Genomic DNA, 19,988 nt, shown 5'->3' with positions numbered 1-19,988 from the left:
GAACCAAAGAAGGGGGTAGGGGGATGTGTAAATTCTTACCCTCCACAATCCCTATTTTCAGAGTCCCTTCCTGGCTGTGGAGGTTGGCACCCTATTACAATACGCAAAGTGGTGCACCCGCTCAACGAAGACTCACCCTTTAATATCCTAAAACTTTCCCTTTATTTACTACCTGTGATATGGGAATATAAAGGAGGGAAAAATATGGGTTCAAGTCAGTATATCCAGGATATATGTTTCTTCCTGGACTGTTAGATGATAACCCCTTTATTCACACACAACCACTATAAATTATTCCTTTTCATATGGTATAGTATAGTACAATTATGATAGATTAGATATGGCAAAGCTACAATATAATATTCACTGCTGCTGCATTGCCACTCACAGAGCACAGTGAGCCAGTGGCAAATGTTTTAAGGTTAAGTTACTGGCGGTTAATCTGTTGATGTCAAGAAAAGAAAAAAAAAACAACACAATTAGAATTCATTGACTCAATGTCACTGCCACTGCATTTTTGCTATCCCAATCTGTGCAAATCATGCTTCTATTACACTATGTCAAAACAGATCAGCAAACTGATAATTTCAATATGAACCTTAGCTTGAACATGTTAGATCAGCATCGCCTCGACGCATTTCCCTCCCATGATAAAAGTTCCTCAGGAGGCACATGGTAAATTCAGTGTTCATTCAGAACATCATAGATTTAGATGATGCCTAGTTGCAGGTGTAAGTCTTGTAGTTGACATCATTCAACTTTTCGACCACCTCGTATGGACCTTGCCACTTGGTCAGGAACTTACTTTCCACCTTGAAGATCAACACCAACACCTGCATTCTCCAGGGCTAAATTATCTCAGCGTTTGCGATCGATTGTAGATGTTTGCCTGGGCCTTCTGTGCTTCAAGGAGTCTCTCCCTGAAAATCTGTATCACCCTCGTCATCCTGTCCTGCATTTGGGCCATATGTTCGATGACGCTTGAGTGGAGTGAAACCTCTGTTTACTAGGTCTCCTTTGCAATGTCCAGAAGTCCCTGAGAGTGCTGTCTGTACAACAGCCCCCTGTAGAGGCCTGTGGGACTTTTCTAATGGAGAACAGTACGGCATTCATGACTAGTGGCCAGGCCCATGGCAATGCAGTCAAATGGGAATTCCATTTTGGGCAACAGCACTAGGGGACTTCAGAAATCAGATACAGGGCAGTTAGCTGATAGGCAGTGCAGGAGTGTCAGAAATTAAAAATGTCTTGGTGACATTCAGGCCAGTAGAACCTCTAAAGGACCCACTCTTGAGTTTTGTCTACTCCCAGATGCCCACCTAAGACATGAAAATGTTCCAGATCTAATACCCTATGCTTATAGGGACCCTGCACCAACATCTGCTCTGTATTTAGATTTAGCGACCCAATAAAGCAATTCTTCATTTAAAGTGAAATATGAAAACCTGGTGTCGGCCCCTGGCTCTTGAGCAATCCCATTTATCACAGTCACATTGTCAAACACAAAAAAGATCCTGCATTTGGGCAGTCCTAAAATTTCCCCCAGAAACCCTTAACTCAGGAATCAGTGGTCACTGTCACTGACAACGGTCACTGTCCTGTCCTCATCACCAGCAAGGACACACAGAGGGAACTCATTTGCCTCCAACTGCGATGCGGATTCTTCATTGGTGGACCAGCTCCTGTCTGAGTTAGTGGACTCCCTCGCCTTTTCCCATAAATCCCAGTTACCAGATGTATCAAGTCTTTGACTTCCCCGACTTCATGGGACTCAGTACCATGGTTCATTTTTATTGTTATTCTGGCAATGGGGAAGTCTTTTCGCGTCACCGCCGATACAGCGGATGCCCATGTGTTTCCCTGGGATCAACTGGTTTGGGAAGTGTGACCTCTGTCAAGGTCACCAAACACTCTGAGTCCAAGAGTGCTGATGTCAGAACCCCATTTACTGCCATGGTACATGCCTGTGGCCCCTCACCGGGTTGATAGTGCACACTGCAGGTGGGATAGGCAATGTACAAGCAACACCTCCCAAGGCTGCAGTTCAACCCTTCGGAGGACAAAGGACAATGGGTGGCTATATGTCCTGGATGACAATATCTCCAGCAATGCAAGTCTTTACCAATGGCAATTGACAACCTCTCAGCTACCCCTTGGGATCTGAGACTCCCCATCAGTGGTGGCTCTACTACCCTCTTTTGTGGCTCAGGTTCCCACTGGGTACCTCAGTATGTGGGGGCACCACCCCCTGGCTGTCTTAGGAACCTTTCGACCACCTGGAACCATTCCTCTAGGTCCACCAGTTTGTCCGCATTCCGGGGATCTCGCTGGGCAACCCAGGTCTGCATCAGCCTAGAAGGGAGTGAGCAAATTTGTCCATGAAAACCTGCTCAACCATCTGGGCTGGAGTAGAGGACTCCAGCTGCAACCACTTCTGTACAAGATGCAGTCAATCAAACAATTGTGATCAAGGCAGCTTGTCACCATAATACGCCTAGTGGTGAACCCTTTGTGCTTTGACCAACGCAGTCACTCCCACACATGCCAAAATTTCAGTTTTTAATTTCATATACTGCTGTGTATCCTGTAACGCCAACTCATAATAGACCTTTTGGGCCCCGCGAGTTAGATAGGGGCCCAGTACCTAGGCCCACTGCTCTGGCAGTAGCTTCTCACATTCTGCTACCTTCTCAAAACAGTCAGAAATGCTTCTACATCATCACCTGGAGTAATTTTTTGCATTGCTCACCTTACTGCCTTCCGGACATATGTGTCGTCACCTGGACTTGGAAGAGGGGCTGCTGGCCTTCCATGAATCGCCTCTGTGAGCAAGTCAATCTGCTGCAGGTGGTGCTGTTGCATCTGTTGTAAAAGCAGCTTACTTGTCTCGTGTTGTGCCATCTGTTGCTGCTGTAACTGCTGCTGATGTTGTTGGTGCTGTTGCTTCTGTGCTAGTACCAGATGCTTAAGCAGGCCCTCCATTTTGCCCAACATCATATGCTAACTTATGGCCGCCTTCACCCAGGACATGCAGTACCCCTTGTAGCTGTCACACGTGTTCACTGAGAATGCTGCCCACACCTCCACCACCATCTGTGGTAGATTGGCTCACTCAGCTGTACACAGAGGTAGACACGGGAACACTGTCTCTTTAAGAATGTCCTTGGTTTATTTGATGCAGCATAAACAAAGGTGAAGCGCAAAGTAAACATGGCCCTCTGAGAAAAAAAAACAGCAAAATAAAACAAAGTAGTAGCACAAAGCATAGTCCTTGTGTTAGTGGTTGGTGATTATCTCGCTCAGGGTTAGCAAGACCCACGGTTCACATTTTCGCATAAACCACCAACACTTGTCTGGAGTGTTCCTCTCCAGACACTGAAAACCTGACTGCCTCTGAAGTCCAGCTATTTAAGCCCCAGACCACACCCTGGGGTGGAGATAAGGTGGACAACCTCCCACCCGCTCTATGGTTGTCCACCTTAGATGCTTAACATCTGTGGAGGTCTGAGTGCGAAGTCTTCAGATGTGAGAACATAGTGTAAAAGCTCAGCAGAAAGTCACTGCATCCATACATTGCTCTGCTTACTTGCAGAGATAAGCTTATCTTTTCTGCACCTTGATAGATGGAGAACACGAGGGACCCAAACTATTTCAATAGTAAGTGGAGCGCCCCCACTGCCGCAGGGCCGAGGGGTACCGGGCCTCTCTGTCTCAGCTCTGGGGTTGTCACGGTGGCTAGACCCAGTCCGTGACCCTGCTGAGGGGCGTCCAGTGAAAGTTGAGAATGTGATGCTGTTGTGGTGTGGTGTCGGTCGCAGTAAATAACAAGGACACCAGATTGCAGTCTCTTTACCTCTTTACTGAAGGCTTCCGGATCCTCAGTCCGAAATACGTTTAACCGGGCTGCGTGAGTCCAGCCGGTCCGATGGCACCTCCAGAGTTCCCTTTGCAGGTGGAAATCTGTGCCTACCTTCTAGCGCTTGTGTGTTGTAGTCCTTCCCTGCTGTGCTTACGGGATAGTCCTCACAACTGTTGTGTCTGTTTCTGAAGTTCCCTCACAACTCGATTATGATGTTTTGTTTCGTCCCCCAGATGATATGGCTAGGACGCACCCATATGACGGGTAGGCTCGGAGGTCTTCCGGGACCCTAGAGTCGCCCCTCTCCAGATGTTGCCCCCTGTGTCTGCTTAGGTGATGTTGGGTGAGACAGCCCGCCTATAACTGACTGTCCTGCCGTAGGTTTGAAGTAAGGCCTGGAGCTCAATACTTCCTCGGCGTTCCGGCCACCGGCTACGCGCCTCAGTAGGATGTTGCCTCGTCTTACAGCACGACTCCTACTGGTGTTTCTCCTTGTTGCGTTGATCTCGTTTCTCACTCAGCACAATAAACCTCGCTTCTTGTCCTTTCTTGGGGTACCGCCGCGATGAAGTGCAGGCACGGTCCCGTAACGTTCTTTCTGTTCGCTATGCCTCTGTCAGGATCCCACCCCTGACAGGGACCCCCCTGAATCTTCCCCTGCAACACCCCCTGCCACAGGATGTTGCCTGGTTCCAACCCAGTCAGCTTTTGACTAACTTCCTATCTAACCCCCAGTTTTACCAGATTGTGAGGAGTGGCCTAATACATAGCACCCTTAGCTCCCCCTGGAGGCCAGACTGTGAAGTGTATTGGTGTCTGTGATACCTGGTCAGGTGAACTCCTTCAGTGCCATCAGACGTACCATAGCCCCCCTTAGCGGCGGAGCATCAGTACTGCAACGACCAGGACTCTGGGGCGCTGCATAAGCATAGGGTATCACATATCAATCACATAAAAAAATGTATACGTTTAGTTGACCTTTAATTTCCAATTAATTTTCTGGACATTGGAATGTCCAACAGGGATGTGGAGACTTGCATCTACCCAATTTTGCTGGGAAGGGATATTAATCCTACTTCTCATAATTTGTGGCATTTGGTGTTGGGGGTCAAGCTCCCACCTCTGCACGGGGGGGGGAATCTCAGGCCATCTCTGCTGTGGTCTCCCATTCCTTCTCCTGCCACAGTGGAGCCTGCTCAGCAGAGATGTCGGTCCCAGTGTCTCATTCAGTCTGGCTCTGTGCAAAGGGTTACTGCTGCTTTTCCAGCTTCTGCCATTGAAGCCAGTGCTGGGCAGCGGCGAGCAGACGCTTTTGGGACTAAGCCCTGCTTTTCTCCTTCTGAGCATGCCCAGGGTAAGATATATCATTGGAGATCGAGGGTCACATGCTTGGATACTGCAGCAAAGCCCATTGGTTCTCAAGGAAGGTTCTGAAGGTGCTCAGGCTCTGTGGAAGCCTCTCATTGGTCCTTCTAGGAAGGTTTTGTACTTGCTGCAGCTATATAAGGTTTGCATGGCCGCACGGCCATGCGCTAGTATCAATGCATGTTATCAGTTTTGCGCCAATGTGGTCACGCTTGTGTGGTTTCAGGGACCCGGCTGAAATAAGCCACTTAGAATACCGGCACCTCCGGTGAGGAGATTGTGTGTATGGTTTCAGGGCCCTGGCTGAAATAAGCCACCTAGAATACCGGCTCCTCCGGTGAGGAGATTGTATGTTTGCCTCCTTGACTGTGTGACCACAAGCTGCTATCTTCTCAGCAGTTACTGTGTATTCCTGTGGCGTCTAATAGGACACAGCCCTTTCTTTTAGCGACTCTGTGAAGCAACAGAGATCGCTTCTACCGCCATATAGTGCCGCCGTTTGCCAGCAGCAGGTTCTTTTCCTGCACGGTGGACCCCGGGTTGCGAACTCACCAAATAACATCTCTCTATTTACTTGGTGCGTTCCGCCAGCCCTAACAGTATACTAGCGCCAGGGTCTGGCTGGTAAATGGCGGACGATCAGCGTCTACAGCGGTACATCCAGCAGCTGGAGGGTAGGTTGGCGGCTCTTGAGCGCACAACCTCAGCTGTGGATGTTACCGCAGTCGCTGCTCAGGCTGCCAGTGTAGCTGCAGCCAGTTTGTCCTCTGCCACCCCTGCTCCGACTTTATCCCGTCTCCCGCTTCCAGACAAGTTTGCTGGTGACAGTAAGCTATGTCGGGGATTTGTGAGTCAGTGCTCCATACACTTTGAGCTCCTGGCTCCACGTTTTCCTATGGAATGGGTGAAAGTGGGATTTATTTTATCCCTTTTGTTGGGCAGGGCGTTGGGAGTGGGCAACGCCGCTATGGGAGCGTAATGATCGTGTGGTGCAGAGTGCTCCTCTCTTCCTGGACGCTCTGAAACAGGTCTTTTTGGGACCTCGTGTCACCCACGATACTGCACTCCAATTGTTGGCAATAGCACAGGGTTCGTCCATGGTCAGCCAGTTCGCCGTCCAATTCCAGACACTGGTCTCTGAACTGGAGTGGCCGGATAAAGTCCTTATTCCGGTGTTCTGGAAAGGACTGGCAGACCATGTGAAGGACGCCTTGGCCACCAGGGAGATTCCCGCCACACTGGAGGAGCTCATTACTATATCTACCCGCATCGACCTCTGTTTTAACGAGCAGAGGTTAGAGCGGACCCAGTGTAAGCAGAGGTTTCGGCTGGCTCCCACCTTCGCCAGACCTCTAGAATCTTCCGTTCAGGCGTCCGACTCCCATGAGGCCATGGAGGTTTCTCGAGCGGGACTTGGACCATTTGAGTACCCGTGGTTTGTAGAAATTGCCAACAACAAGGACATTATGCAAATAAATGTCCACGGCGGTCGGGTAAACGATCGCATCTAGTAACCATTGGAGGAGGTTCACTAGACACAGCGGCGTTTTCCTCCAAGCTGTCCTTCAAAGGGACAATCATGTTTTGCTCATCCTCTCTAACAGTCGAGCGTTGTGTGGACTCTGGAGCAGAGGGGAATTTCATGTCCTCTGCTTTTGCACTGCGCCATGCAATACCTCTGGTGATGCTCACCAAACCGGTGTCTGTTAGAGTAGTGAATGGGTCGACACTTCCCTCACAAATCACACACCAGACTGTCCCTTTCACGTTATCTATGTCTCCTTCCCACCAGGAGATTATTTCCCACATTGTTCTTCCCGAGGGAATGGACGAGATTCTGCTGGGAATACCCTGGCTACGTTTCCACTCCCCACATATTGAGTGGACCTCTGAGAGGATATTGGGTTGGAGAGATTCATGTAAGGGCAGATGTGTGAGGGAGTGCGTTCAGGTTTCCTCTACTGAGATACCCGCAGATCTCTCTTCCCTTCCCAAGTGCTATTGGTCCTATGCAGACGTCTTCTCCAAAAAGGCTGCGGAGACCCTTCCATCTCACCGTCCCTATGACTGTCCTATTGATCTCTTGCCTGGAACAGAACCTCCTCGGGGACAGGTCTATCCCCTCTCTCTCCCGGAAACAGAGGCTATGTCCCAATACATCCAGGAGAATTTGGCAAGAGGGTTCATTAGGAAGTCAGTGTCACCTGCAGGGTTGGGGTTCTTCTTCGTGCAGAAGAAGAATGGAGAATTACGTCCTTGCATTGATTACAGGGGTCTTAACGCCATCACCGTTAAGAATAAATACCCGTTGCCCCTGATTTCTGAGCTCTTTGATAGGCTATGGGAAGCAAGGGTATTTACCAAATTAGATCTGCGGGGTGCTTATAACCTGATTTGCATCCGTGAGGGGGATGAGTGGAAGACGGCGTTTAATACCAGGGATGGGCACTATGATTATCTGGTGATGCCCTTCGGGCTCTGTAGTGCCCCAGCCGTTTTCCAAGACTTTGTCAACGATATCTTCCGGGATATGCTCTCCACCTCGGTCGTAGTCTATCTGAATGATATTCTCATCTTCTCTCCAGATATTGACTCCCACCGGAGAGATGTTGGCAGAGTCTTCGACCTCTTACGAGCAAACTCCCTCTATGCAAAGTTGGAGAAGTGTATGTTTGAGCAGGAGTCTTTACCTTTCCTGGGCTATATCATCTCCGCCCATTGGCTATGGATCCTGCCAAACTACAGGCTGTGATGGACTGGCAAGAACCCCATTCTCTTAAAGCGGTGCAGCGCTTTATGGGGTTCATAAATTACTATTGTCAGTTCATTCCCCACTTCTCAACTTTGGTAGCTCCTTGGTAGTCCTCACCAAGAAGGGAGCAAATCCCAAATTGTGGTCTGATGAGGTTTCCAAGGCTTTTTCTTCTATTAAGTCTCATTTTGCTAGCGCTCCCATCCTACATCGTCCCGATGTTGATAAGCCATTTATAATGTAGGTGGATGCCTCATCTGTTGGTGCAGGAGCAGTCCTCTTCCAAAAGGATGCTCAAGGTTGGAAGCATCCTTGCTGCTTCTTCTCCAAGACCTTCACACCAGCGGAGAGGAATTATTCCATCGGGGACAGGGAGTTGCTAGCAATGAAGTTAGCCTTCTTGGAGTGGAGACATCTTTTGGAGGGGGCTCGCTTTCCCTTCCAGGTCTTCGCGGACCACAAAAATTTGGTTTATTTACAAACAGCCCAGCAGTTAAATTCTCGTCTGGCCAGATGGTCCTTGTTCTTCTCCCGCTTCCACTTCACCCTCCATTATCTCGCTGGGGAGAAGAACATTCGTGCAGATGCCCTCTCTCGTTCCGTTGTGTCGTCTGAGGAGGAGGAAGGGGAGCCTCGGCTTATTGTCCCTTCTGAGAGCTTGAGATCCGTAGCTCCGGTTTCACTAGAGTCTGTGCCTCCGGGCAAGACTTTTGTACCCATTAATTTGCGACCGGAGGTTCTCTCTTGGGCTCATTCGTCCAGGGTGGGTGGACACTTTGGGACAAAGAGGACATCTGAGCTGCTGGCGAGGACGTACTGGGGGCCACATATGGTCCGTGACGTCGGAGATTATATTCGGGCGTGTGTCTCCTGCTCCAAAAATAATTCTCCTCGACAACGGCCAGCTGGGTTACTCTATCCCTTGCCAGTGGCAGACAGGCCCTGGGAGATGGTCGGGATGGACTTTCTGGTGGGTTTGCCCAAGTCTCATGGCTGTACCATCATTTGGGTTCTCACCGATCATTTTTCTAAAATGGTGCATTTGGTGCCGCTTCCACGGCTACCTTCTGCACGGGTCTTGGCAGCGTTGTTTATAAAACACATCTTCCGTCTACACGGTATGCCGGACAAAATTGTCAGTGACCGTGGTCCCCAGTTTGTGTCTCGGTTCTGGAGAGAGCTTTGTCGTCTTCTCAGCATTGAGTTGAATCTCTCTTCCGCATATCATCCCGAGACAAATGGGTTGGTAGAGAGGGCCAACCAGAACTTGGTCACATATCTGTGACATTTTGTCTCAGCCAGGCAGGATGACTGGGCATCCTTGCTACCATGGGTGGAGTTAGCGCTGAACAATGCTGTAGCCGACTCCACTGGACAAACCCCATTCCTCCTTAACTATGGTCAGCATCCGCGGGTACCTGTGCCTATGCTATGTCTTCCGCTGACTCCAGGGTGGCAGACTGGGCTGTGGAGGCATGGGATATTTGGGACCGCACTCAGGATGCCATTCGGGCCTCCAAGGAGAGAATGAGGTCCTCCACCGATGCACATTGGTGCCCTGCTCCGACCTTTGCTCCTGGCGACTTGGTGTGGCTCTCCGCCCATAACATCAGGCTGCGAGTTGAGTCCACTAAGTTTGCACCTTGCTATTTGGTCCCTTTCAAGGTCCTCGCACAGGTTAACCTGTTATGATCCTTAGTGGTTGAGGATCACAAATTACTCCAGCTAAGTAACAAACCTAGTACAAGCTCTAGGGAGGTGGCAAACTGGACTGACCGCAAATCTGAACCTATCCAAACACACTAGAAGTAGCCGGTGAACGTGCCTAAAAATCCTAGACGTCTCGAGCCAGCCTGAGGAACTAACTACCCCTAGAGAGAAATAAAGACCTCTCTTGCCTCCAGAGAAATAATCCCCAAAGATATAGAAGCCCACAACAGATAATAACGGTGAGGTAAGAGGAAGGTACATACACAGGGGTGAAAGCAGATTCAGCAAATGAGGCCCACTAATACTAGATAGCAGAAAATAGAAAAGAGAATCTATGCGGTCAGTAAAAAACCCTTACAAAATATCCACTCTGAGATTTCAAGAACCCCCACACCACCTAACGGTGTGGGGGGATAAACTCAGTTTCCTAGAGCAACCAGCAAGCGAGGAAATCACATTTTAGCGAGCTTGACAAAAAAAATAATGAACACTGATAATCAAAAAAATGATCAAACAAAAACTTAGCTTGTCTTGGAGAGACTGGAAGCAAGGTACACACAAGGAATCTGAAGAGCACTGAATACATTGATAGCAGGCAAGGAACTGAGTCTCCAGGTGAGCTTAATAGGAAACCAACCAAGGATAACGAACCAGCTGATGCAGCCAACCTGCAGAAAGACAACACTACACAGTACCGCTTGTGACCACCAGAGGGAGCCCAAAAATAGAATTCACAACATTAACCCTGTGGTCTACCGTTTAGCCCTTCCACTACGCCTGGGTATCACCGACACCTTTCATGTGTCCCTCTTGAAGCTCGTATACATGTCCCAGTTTTCCGAGTCATCTGCCGGGACATTGGGTTCATCTACGGACGATTATGAGGTGAACGCTATTTTGGGGTGCAAGGTGGTACGTGGCGAAAAATTTTATTTGGTGGACTGGAAGGGTTATGGTCCTGAGGACAGGTAATGGGAGCCTGCTGAGCACATTCAGGCTCCGTAGCTCATTGCTGCCTTCTAGCGTATTGGGGTCCAAGGGGGGGGCCCTAGGAGGGGGGGTAATGTTAGGGGTCGAGTTTCCGCCTCTGCACAGGGGGAATCTCGGGCCATCTTCGCTGCGGTCTCACATTCTTCTCCTGCCGCAGTGGAGCCTGCTCAGCGGAGACGTCGGTCCCAGCGTCTCGCTCAGTCTGACTCTGTGCAAAGGGTTACTGCTGCTTTTCCAGCTTCTGCCATTGAAGCCAGTGCTGGGCAGCGGCGAGCAGACACTTTTGGGACTAAGTCCTGCTTTTCTCCTTCTGAGCATGCCCAGGGTAAGATCTCTCATTGGAGATCGAGGGTCACATGCTTGGATACTGCAGCAAAGCCCATAGGTTCTCCAGGAAGGTCCTGAAGGTGCTCAGGCTCTGTGGCAGCCTCTCATTGGTCCTTCTAGGAAGGTCTTGTACTTGCTGCAGCTATATAAGGTTTGCATGGCCGCACGGCCATGCGCTAGTATCAATGCATGTTATGAGTTTTGCGCCAATGTGGTCACGCTTGTGTGGTTTCAGGGACACGGCTGAAATAAGTCACTTAGAATACCGGCACCTCCGGTGAGGAGATTGTGTGTATGGTTTCAGGGCCCCGGCTGAAATAAGCCACCTAGAATACCGGCTCCTCAGGTGAGGAGATTGTATGTTTGTCTCCTTGACTGCCAGACCACAAGCTGTTATCTTCTCAGCAGTTACTGTGTATTCCTGTGGAGTCTAACAGGACACAGCCCTTTCTTTTAGTGACTCTGTGAAGCAACAGAGATCACTTCTATAGTGCCGCCGTTTGCCAGCAGCAAGTTCTTTTCCTGCACGGTGGACCCCGGGCTACGAAAGCACCAAATAACATCTCTCTATTTACTTGGTGCGTTCCGCCAGCCCTAACATTTGGTTAGTTTACTATTTGTTTCATAGAATTTGGAAGGTCTGAAAAGTCCTCCTTAAGTTCAAAAAAATTTTTTTTTTAAATAAATGTAATACCTGGAGCAGTTTCTAAAATCTCAAACTTTGCAGTTGGATTCTGGACGGTGAAAAAACAGGTTGTTCACACTTAGCATATTATCTATCCACAGGTGAGGCTTTACCACTCTGATCGCTGGAGGTCACACCACTGGAATCTCCACTAATTTTGATAATCGGGCTCTTAATTGTCATGTTTGAATGGAGATATGATCCCCCATGGTCACCAGTACACCATTCATTTAGCTATATAATAAGGGGTGTGTATACCACATTAAGGAAACAAAAGCTGGGATGATAAAGCTAAATTCTGCCCTTACCCATTGGGACCAGATGCTATCAGCCCCAATGCACGTTTCGCATGGGCTTCCTTAAGGGGGGCATCCATATTTTTCCACAGAAAACACCAAACTATGTACAAGCCGTGTCTTACCACCAATGAATGTTTGAATTTGAAGACCTTGTCCAGTGACTTCATTTGACCATAGATATTGACTATAGACTATTGACTTCTGGTGTCATCGCTGGATCGTAAGATAGCCTGGAAATATGCTATTCTATGGAATACAAATCAACTTAATGAACAATGATATAGTTTGTCAGTCACTTATAACATTCTGTTGTATTCAGAGCTCAGTCTTTCATCAGCATCTGTAAATGAGTAAGACTACTTGGGACTTACGGGCTTGACATGAAGTGTGTTCTGGTGGTCATTGTTCCACATTTCACCTTTGCATTTTGATTTTGATTTATAACTGCGTTTAGAGGTGTAATGAGAAAAACCTGGGCTCTATAGCAAAACTTCTGAAAGGTCTCTTATACATGAAAGTCTGGAATGCACATGTGGATTTTTTTTTGCATGGCAGGCAGGCATACATATTTTTTTTTAATACTAGAAAATCCGTCTAACACATATTCTCCTGCTTATTAAAATAAAAGTAGTAGTAGTGTAAGGGTGTGGACTGTATTGCCCCGTTCCTGTCCTTAAAGATGATAACTGCGCCATGTGTACTGTGTCATGTGGTTTTACATATATTGTGCAGTAAGTGATGCTATGTGAATTGCCATGTAATGTGCATAGTCATGTGTGTCTTTTATATTCTGCTATGATAATATAAAGCGCATAAGTACTGTAAAGTGTCAATGTACAATGTGAGTAGTGTGACTTTGTAAGGTAGTGTTAAGCAGGTAAGCTATACAGTGATAAGATGCTTATTGTACATGCACAGTAGTTAGTTGATGTCAGAAGGATAAGATACAGTCATTGTATGGGACTAGCCCACAGTGGGAGGGGGTAACTAGTATAAAACCTGTGCAGGAGAAAACAGTACTGGTGTCATCAGTGTTTTGGATCAATGAGTCATCTGTCTTCGGTGTTTTCCGGTGTGGATAAAGAAAACATGAAACGACAACGCTTCTCTTATACTTTGCAATGTTAAACACAAACAGCACACAGATGAAACTTGGAAGCTATCCTTATGCTGTACATGTTTTTCACAAACTTGTACTGGCCCTTGTCATCCGTGCTGCCTTATAAAACGGACATGTCTCCGTGTGATTCATACAGAGGCATGGTCCATGTAAAAACTCGGACACGTGAACAGCAGCATCAGTTATGAAACAAAATGGTCATAAACCCTGCTGAAACTACTGTAAATAAGCAAATCACAAAAGCCATCCCACCATCGACAAGGTGACCTTGTTTGGGAAGGTCCTACACTGTCTAATATTAAAAATCTTGTAGGTTTTGTCTGTTTAATGGCCAATGTGACCAATGTGAACATGGGTGGTGTCCACCGTTTCGGACCCCATCAATACGCATTGACACATGGTAAGGTTTCAATAATACACAGTGTAGGACCATCCTGAACAGGGTCACCTTGCTGATGGTCTGATGGCTTTTATGCTTTTTTGATTAAAAACAGTGTTTACTAAGAACCCTATGTTGTTTAAATGCAATTTTGCTTTTTTACTTATTTAATTACATCATTGTTTATGATCATTTTTTTTCTGTAGGTTTTGTCTGTTTATCGGTCAATGTAAAAATGCGTTTATCTGCTACATGTATACTAACATAAGCTCATGCTTAATTTTTTTGTATAATGGGTACATGTGGAATCTGTGAAAAAAATGGAAGCCACATGTACTGTACTACAAACATGGACATGTGAAAGGGGTCTTACAGTGGCATGTAAAAGTTTGGGCACTCCTGGTCAAAATTACTGTTTTTGTGAACAGTTAAGCAAATTGATGATGAAATGATCTCTAAAAAGCCTAAAGTTGAAGATGACACATTTCCTGTGTATTTTAGGCAAAAAAAAAAAACATATTAGATTTTTTTTACATCTTAAAAATTACAACAAGGAAAATGGACCGAAGTTTGGGCACCCTTGGAAGCTTGTGTGCTCAGATAACTTTGACCAAGGTTTCAGACCTTAATTAGCCTGTTAGGGTTATGGCTTGTTCACTATCATCGTTAGGAAAGGCAGATGATGAAAATTTCCCAGCTTTATAAAACCAAGCCTTCTAACCTTATACCAAAAATCAACAGCCATGAGGTCTTCTAAGCCACTGTTCGTGGTTGTCCTGATGAAGAAGTTGAATGTTTTGAAAAGCGTTGACGAATAAACCACTACTGGACTGGCATTCTCCATTCTTTCGTGGCAGCTCAGACCAACCTATCTGATCCCTCTTTTTAAGCCGCTGCCTAGAACTCTGAATATGGTGGAGGCCCACAAAGCAGGAGAAGGTTATAAAAAGATAGCAAAGCATTTTCAAGGCCTGGTAGCAGCCACCATAGCTCGTACAATGTTTGTTAGACCCCCTGTCTGCGCCTGTATTCAATCCTATACTACATTGCATTTCACTTGAAATAAAAGACAAACTACAGATTTAATGTACAATCTTTTTTTTATTTTTTTATTTTCTTAATTAAAGGTTATGGTACATAATGCAGAGAGATACTTTGTTCCCTCCCAAAGATTTTACCTAATAATTGGCACCATCTGGATGGCACATGGCTGCTCAAATGAACATTTTGTAACAGTGAAGGAGTTTGCACAGCATCATTACTCAAAGGCAGACAGGCTTCCACGGCCTGAAAAGAGTTAAACATTGTATATTTGACGTTGTGTCGACATGTACACCAATATATTATTCAACCAATTTGTATAAAATTACTCAGATATATATATAAAAAAACATAGCATGCTGTCACGCAATCCTGCTGCGGAGAGAAACAATAGAATCCTTTGAATTTGTAGGTTCTTGTGCTTGACGGAATTATTGCCCTTGTAACATATCTATACATAAAGTACAAAAACATCATCAGTTAACAGTCACTGAATTTTTTTGTAATAATTTTTTTATTTAATAAAAGGTTTTTGAAGCCCACTTATTTTTGTCTATTTTGGATATCCTGCTGAGTGAAATGGCCTTTTTATTCTGGAAACTGACAATGGTCTACAGTAGAGTTGGTGCAAATTGATTCGTAGGACCTGGTCCATCGGCCACAGATTTACAAGATCCACGAGAACTGACTCTAATCTGGTGGCATCTGCCGCTCTTCTTTTGATTAGCCGACTGGGGATGACATCACACATATGTCACACCGCAATAATGGTATCTTGACAGCTGGCTAATCAAGAGGAGAGATGTGGATGCAATCAGGCAGGAGGCAGTTCTCAGCAATCCCAACCAGTGGCCACTGATTACTGACCTGGCTGATGGACCTGGTCCTGTGAATCGAATCTCAACAATATTAGTTGAACTATAATGAACTGGAAAGTGCTGGTAGAAAACTTTGACACTACTTTAGATGGTCAGAGCATGGACTAGCCATAACCAATGGAGGATGTGCCCATAGAAGTTAAAAAACATGGGTGGACATCATCGTTATAGCAAAGAGAGGTCAAGATATCTACCTAAGTCAAACCCTAGTTCAGTTGATCTTGCCTAGCCATATTGGGTCACAGTCATATGTGCTATTGTATTGGAACGTGGACTTTGTATGGGCAATTGTAAGGAAACCTCTTATTGTTGACCGCGATCCTTCGATAATCATTCAGAAAGTTTGCGTTGTATTCATCGTTGTGAGGTAGCAGGTGTCTCTCCAACTGATGGCGTTGACAAGGCTTCTTCCGGTATTTGGCCATCCTAAATACTTTTAATGTAAAAGGATGTATATTGTCATCTTTTGAAATAAGGTGAAGATATAGTACCAAGGCAATACCAATTTTGTTAGTTAACAAGAAGAGACCATTCAGAGTTATAGGCTGTGCTACCAAAATAAAGATCCTTGATCTAGAGATATAATGAGCATTTTTTTTATCCAACGATGCATTTTGATGCCGGACTGGCATCGTTAGGATGTGTAAAGACTAGCTGTATTGTACACGTTATAAAGATGCCAGTGCGGCATCGAAACGTGTTGTGGAATAATATCCGCTCAGTCATTATATCTCTGGATCAAGGATCTTTATTTCGGTAGCTCAGCTTACAACCGTGAATTTTAAATCTTCTTGTCAAGCATCCTGGTGGAGTTCATCCCCAGCCACCGATATTGAGCTTTTATAGGAGTTTTGACTACAGAGCTTGCTCAGGTGAGCATAATACCTGGATATATTCTATCTTTATATAAGGGTATCACCATAGTGTCTGGTAAACTCTGTTTGTCGGATCAGGCACAACTTTTGGACAAAAGTGACACTGTATCTGGAAAGAACAGATCCTTTCTCCAGTCTCAGGCATCCTATTAAAAAGATATATTGGGCTGAAGAAAAAACAAATTCTTGTCCTTTGTTTTCCAAAAATGTACATTATGGTGGCACACAAATCTCAAGCAGTTTTCCAGAGTTTATATTTAACTTTTTCAAATAGTGACTTTAGAACTTAACAAAAAGTTGTTGCGTTAAAATATTCACATTATTGACAATGCATTTACTTTCTTTTTTATTATTTTAATGATAAACTTTTCTATTTTGTACTGTATGTACAGTCCATGGCTAATGACAACATATATCTGCCAATATAGCAGAAATGACATGAAATCACATTTTAATACATTCTTCATTATTTTAACATTAGGCCGTGACACAAAAAAAGTTATGTTTTTCTATGCAAGCACCTAGATTAAAAACATTTAAGGAACACTAAAGGCAAAAAAATTTGCATTATATCTTCTTTTGTGCCGTCAAATGTTGCCCTTGTTTTACTAATTTTCTATTACGATTTACATTTTTTAGATTTTTTGTATGGAGATCTGAAATATTTAGGGTATGTTCGTATTTTTGCATTTATTTTTTTTGGGCAGAAAAATCTGATATGAAAATAAAAAAATGAAAGTCATCTTTTTAGGAGATTTTTATTTTATTTTTTATGTGTGGGGAATTTTTTTCAGTTCTTTTTCAGTTTAGGCATGGTTCAGATTGCCATATTTTACAGATCGTAGAAACTGGACTGAGCAGGGGACTCTTGGTCCAAACTTACAGCCTCAAATGAATATAGGCTGAGGCGGTAATTTCAAGTCTGTAGACCAGCAGTGAATCCAAGCATTGAGGACAATTTATGGACCGCAAAATACGGCTATTTGAATCTAGCCTTAGTGGTCAATTTTGCACATTTTCCATGCGCCAAGAAATAATGTAATTGGTTTTTCCCACCCGCAAAAAAAAATGAGTAAATATAATGTGCAAGTACACCATAGGCATATTTTCTCTGTGGACTGACTGGGCACTATCATATTTGGAAAGGATTGGAAAGTGATGAATATTGGGCTTGGATTCCATGCAAAAATCTACAATCTAAAAACTATGGTTCAAGTTAAGCATAATTAACATAAAACATTGAGCAATGTACACTGCATTATTAATGTTGTACTGATGTGCAGTAGGCTCTTCTCATCCACAGTTGCATGTTAATGTTAGCACTTAGGTCACTAGTACAATAAATGGCACTTGGTATTTGGTAGGTCAGAGGACCTGCTACCTATTGTTTTAAAGAACTTTACCAACAGTAGGGAAATATATCTACAAACTTTTGCAAAATAGATATATAAAGTGTATCCACATACTTTAAAGAATAACCAAACTTTTAGTTATTTTTTTAAATAATTTTTTCTAGCATGGATAGCTATAAAACTTTGCAATCACTTTATTATTATTATATTTATCTTTTTCCTGTAAAAATTCAAGTAAGTGGCTTCCAAACCCCTACCTATCCCCAATCTATTTTCTCCCCATTTCAGCTGCAGTGATATCCAAACATACTCACTTGGAGTACAGCTGATGGCAGTAGTGGGTCAGCTCGGACCATGTATCTCATTAACTCTTGGGACAGTCTGCTGAAAGAGATAGTTCTGATAGGCACAACACTCAGAGTAGGAGACAGGTGCTGGCCATCACTGCCATCAACTGTACTCCAAATCTGTTATATTAATGCAGATGGATGCAGGAAAATAGACTGGGCAAAATCAGAGGATTGGAGGCCACATCCTCATCTCGGCATGCTTGACATGCCACTCTCCGCAAGGAGAAACATTACCCCTTGGATCCCAGTCAGAAGCCTCTCACCCAGCCAAATCATATCTCATACTTTACACTGATGAAGGGCAGTACCCTGAAACACAGTGTCTGCAAATTGATATTTTGGCTTTTATCCTTATGTCATGTGACAAGGCTCGTTAAAGGGTCGATATTGACTTTTAGGATTGCTACTTCCTAAAGGTGGCATTAGAGTTCTAGCCCTCTTTCTCTCTTAAGAGACAATTTACAAAAAAATGCAAGTTTAGTTACTTTTTAAAGGTGGTGTAGAGCCCATTTCTTCTGCCAGATCTAGTGACATCGATGCAGGTGTCCTATGTCCGAGCAAGTATCATATGCACATTCACAGGCAAAATACTTACTTTCCTTGTCATCTGTCCGGCCATCTGCATCTTAATATATATTATTACATTTATAGATAGTAGCATCAGGACATCTACTTAATCGTCGCAGCTGCTACTTTGTTCAATTTTCTTAAAATTTAAGGAAAAGGAAGGGTCATACTCCGGTTCAAAATGGCCGTCAAACCTCTTAAACATGCTCTTAAACGAGTTGCACAGGATTACAAATACATGGCTCCTTTCTTTTAGACACAGTGCCACATCTTTCAATGGTTTGTGTCATTTATTGCAAATGAATGGGGTTGATTGCAATACCACTCAAAACCTGTAATTAGCTGTGCCACTGTTTCTGAAAAAAAAATAAAGAATAAAAAACATTCACTGTTTTCTAATCATGCTGAAACTCTTTGAAATGCCATACTAATCATCATCATCAGGGGCCTAGTTCAAATCAATTACCAAAAGTTTCTAGTATGGACTTTATTACTTTTTTCAGACGACAGTTTTCTTCCAAAAATGATGTCAAGTATTTTTTTTTGTCTTGATACATTTTATAACGTCATGTGTTATTTTAATATAAAAGCCGCCAAACCCACCAAATAAAACAATTCACTTATGACAAAATATTAAACAATAGCTTTTTGTTCCATTTATGACAATTTCTAAATCTACTGCTGTACACTTCATTTTTTTCATTGTTCCTGTCAATGTTCGATCCCTCTTTTCCCTTTCCTTATTATTAGAGGGGGACGCTTAGTTGCAACACAAAGTCTTTGGTGTTGTTTTGGGCCACAAAACACCTTGAAGCAATGACATAATTAAGACACTGCGGTATTTCTGTAAGACACTTCTTTTTGGGGGGTTGTATGGTAGAGGGCATAGACTGGTTGGTGTCATTCGCTATTGGAGTCAGTCTTCCCACCTTTTCTTCTATGGACTTTTATGGTAATATATTAGTCTTTATGATCTCTTTCTTCTTCCTTCAAGATTTCTGAAACTGACTGGTCTTATCTTCATTTCTGCATACTCAAGAGAGTGTTCGTGACCCTTCCAATGGAACCAATTGACTCCCTACAAAAATAAAGGACATGAGTTAATAAAACTACTGCTGACAAACCATCCAGAGCATTTTGCTGTAGAAGAAGTTCAAGGTGGTGGCACACAACGCAATACTGGAACATTGGTGATCAAACTGTCCCACACATTTGCACAGATTATAGGAGACAGATTGTTGGACCCAACAAAAATGGTAAGTTATCTATATGTATATGTTCCTTACTATCCATGGTAAAATGCAAAAAATTTACTTATGCCCAAATTGGTCAAAAATTTTCATTAGAACTTTGCAATCTGAATGCTTGTTACAGATGAAAAAACACTTAGGCTTCATTTACACTTTCCGTGATTTTTGCGGCCCTTTTTTGCAGGCCGT

At 44.4% G+C, this 19,988-nt stretch overlaps 1 protein-coding gene across 6 annotated transcripts in view; it reads right to left on the bottom strand.

Moving 5' to 3' along the window:
- Positions 1–14,567: 14,567 nt before the first annotated feature.
- The window catches only part of TNC (tenascin C), a 157,721-nt gene continuing 152,300 nt past the window's right edge, over positions 14,568–19,988 (bottom strand). For all 6 annotated transcript variants that reach the window (XM_077283461.1, XM_077283463.1, XM_077283462.1 and 3 more), the window contains one exon: positions 14,568–19,627. In XM_077283461.1, the coding sequence (XP_077139576.1) occupies positions 19,517–19,627 (111 nt within the window). In that variant the 3' untranslated portion in view covers positions 14,568–19,516. The remainder of the gene's footprint in view (positions 19,628–19,988) is intronic.

The sequence above is a fragment of the Ranitomeya variabilis genome, chromosome 2 (genome assembly GCF_051348905.1).
Source record: "Ranitomeya variabilis isolate aRanVar5 chromosome 2, aRanVar5.hap1, whole genome shotgun sequence".
Classification (NCBI taxonomy): Eukaryota; Metazoa; Chordata; class Amphibia; order Anura; family Dendrobatidae; genus Ranitomeya; species Ranitomeya variabilis.
Note: the sequence above shows the minus strand (reverse complement) of the source record. Positions and strands in the feature narration are given on the sequence as shown.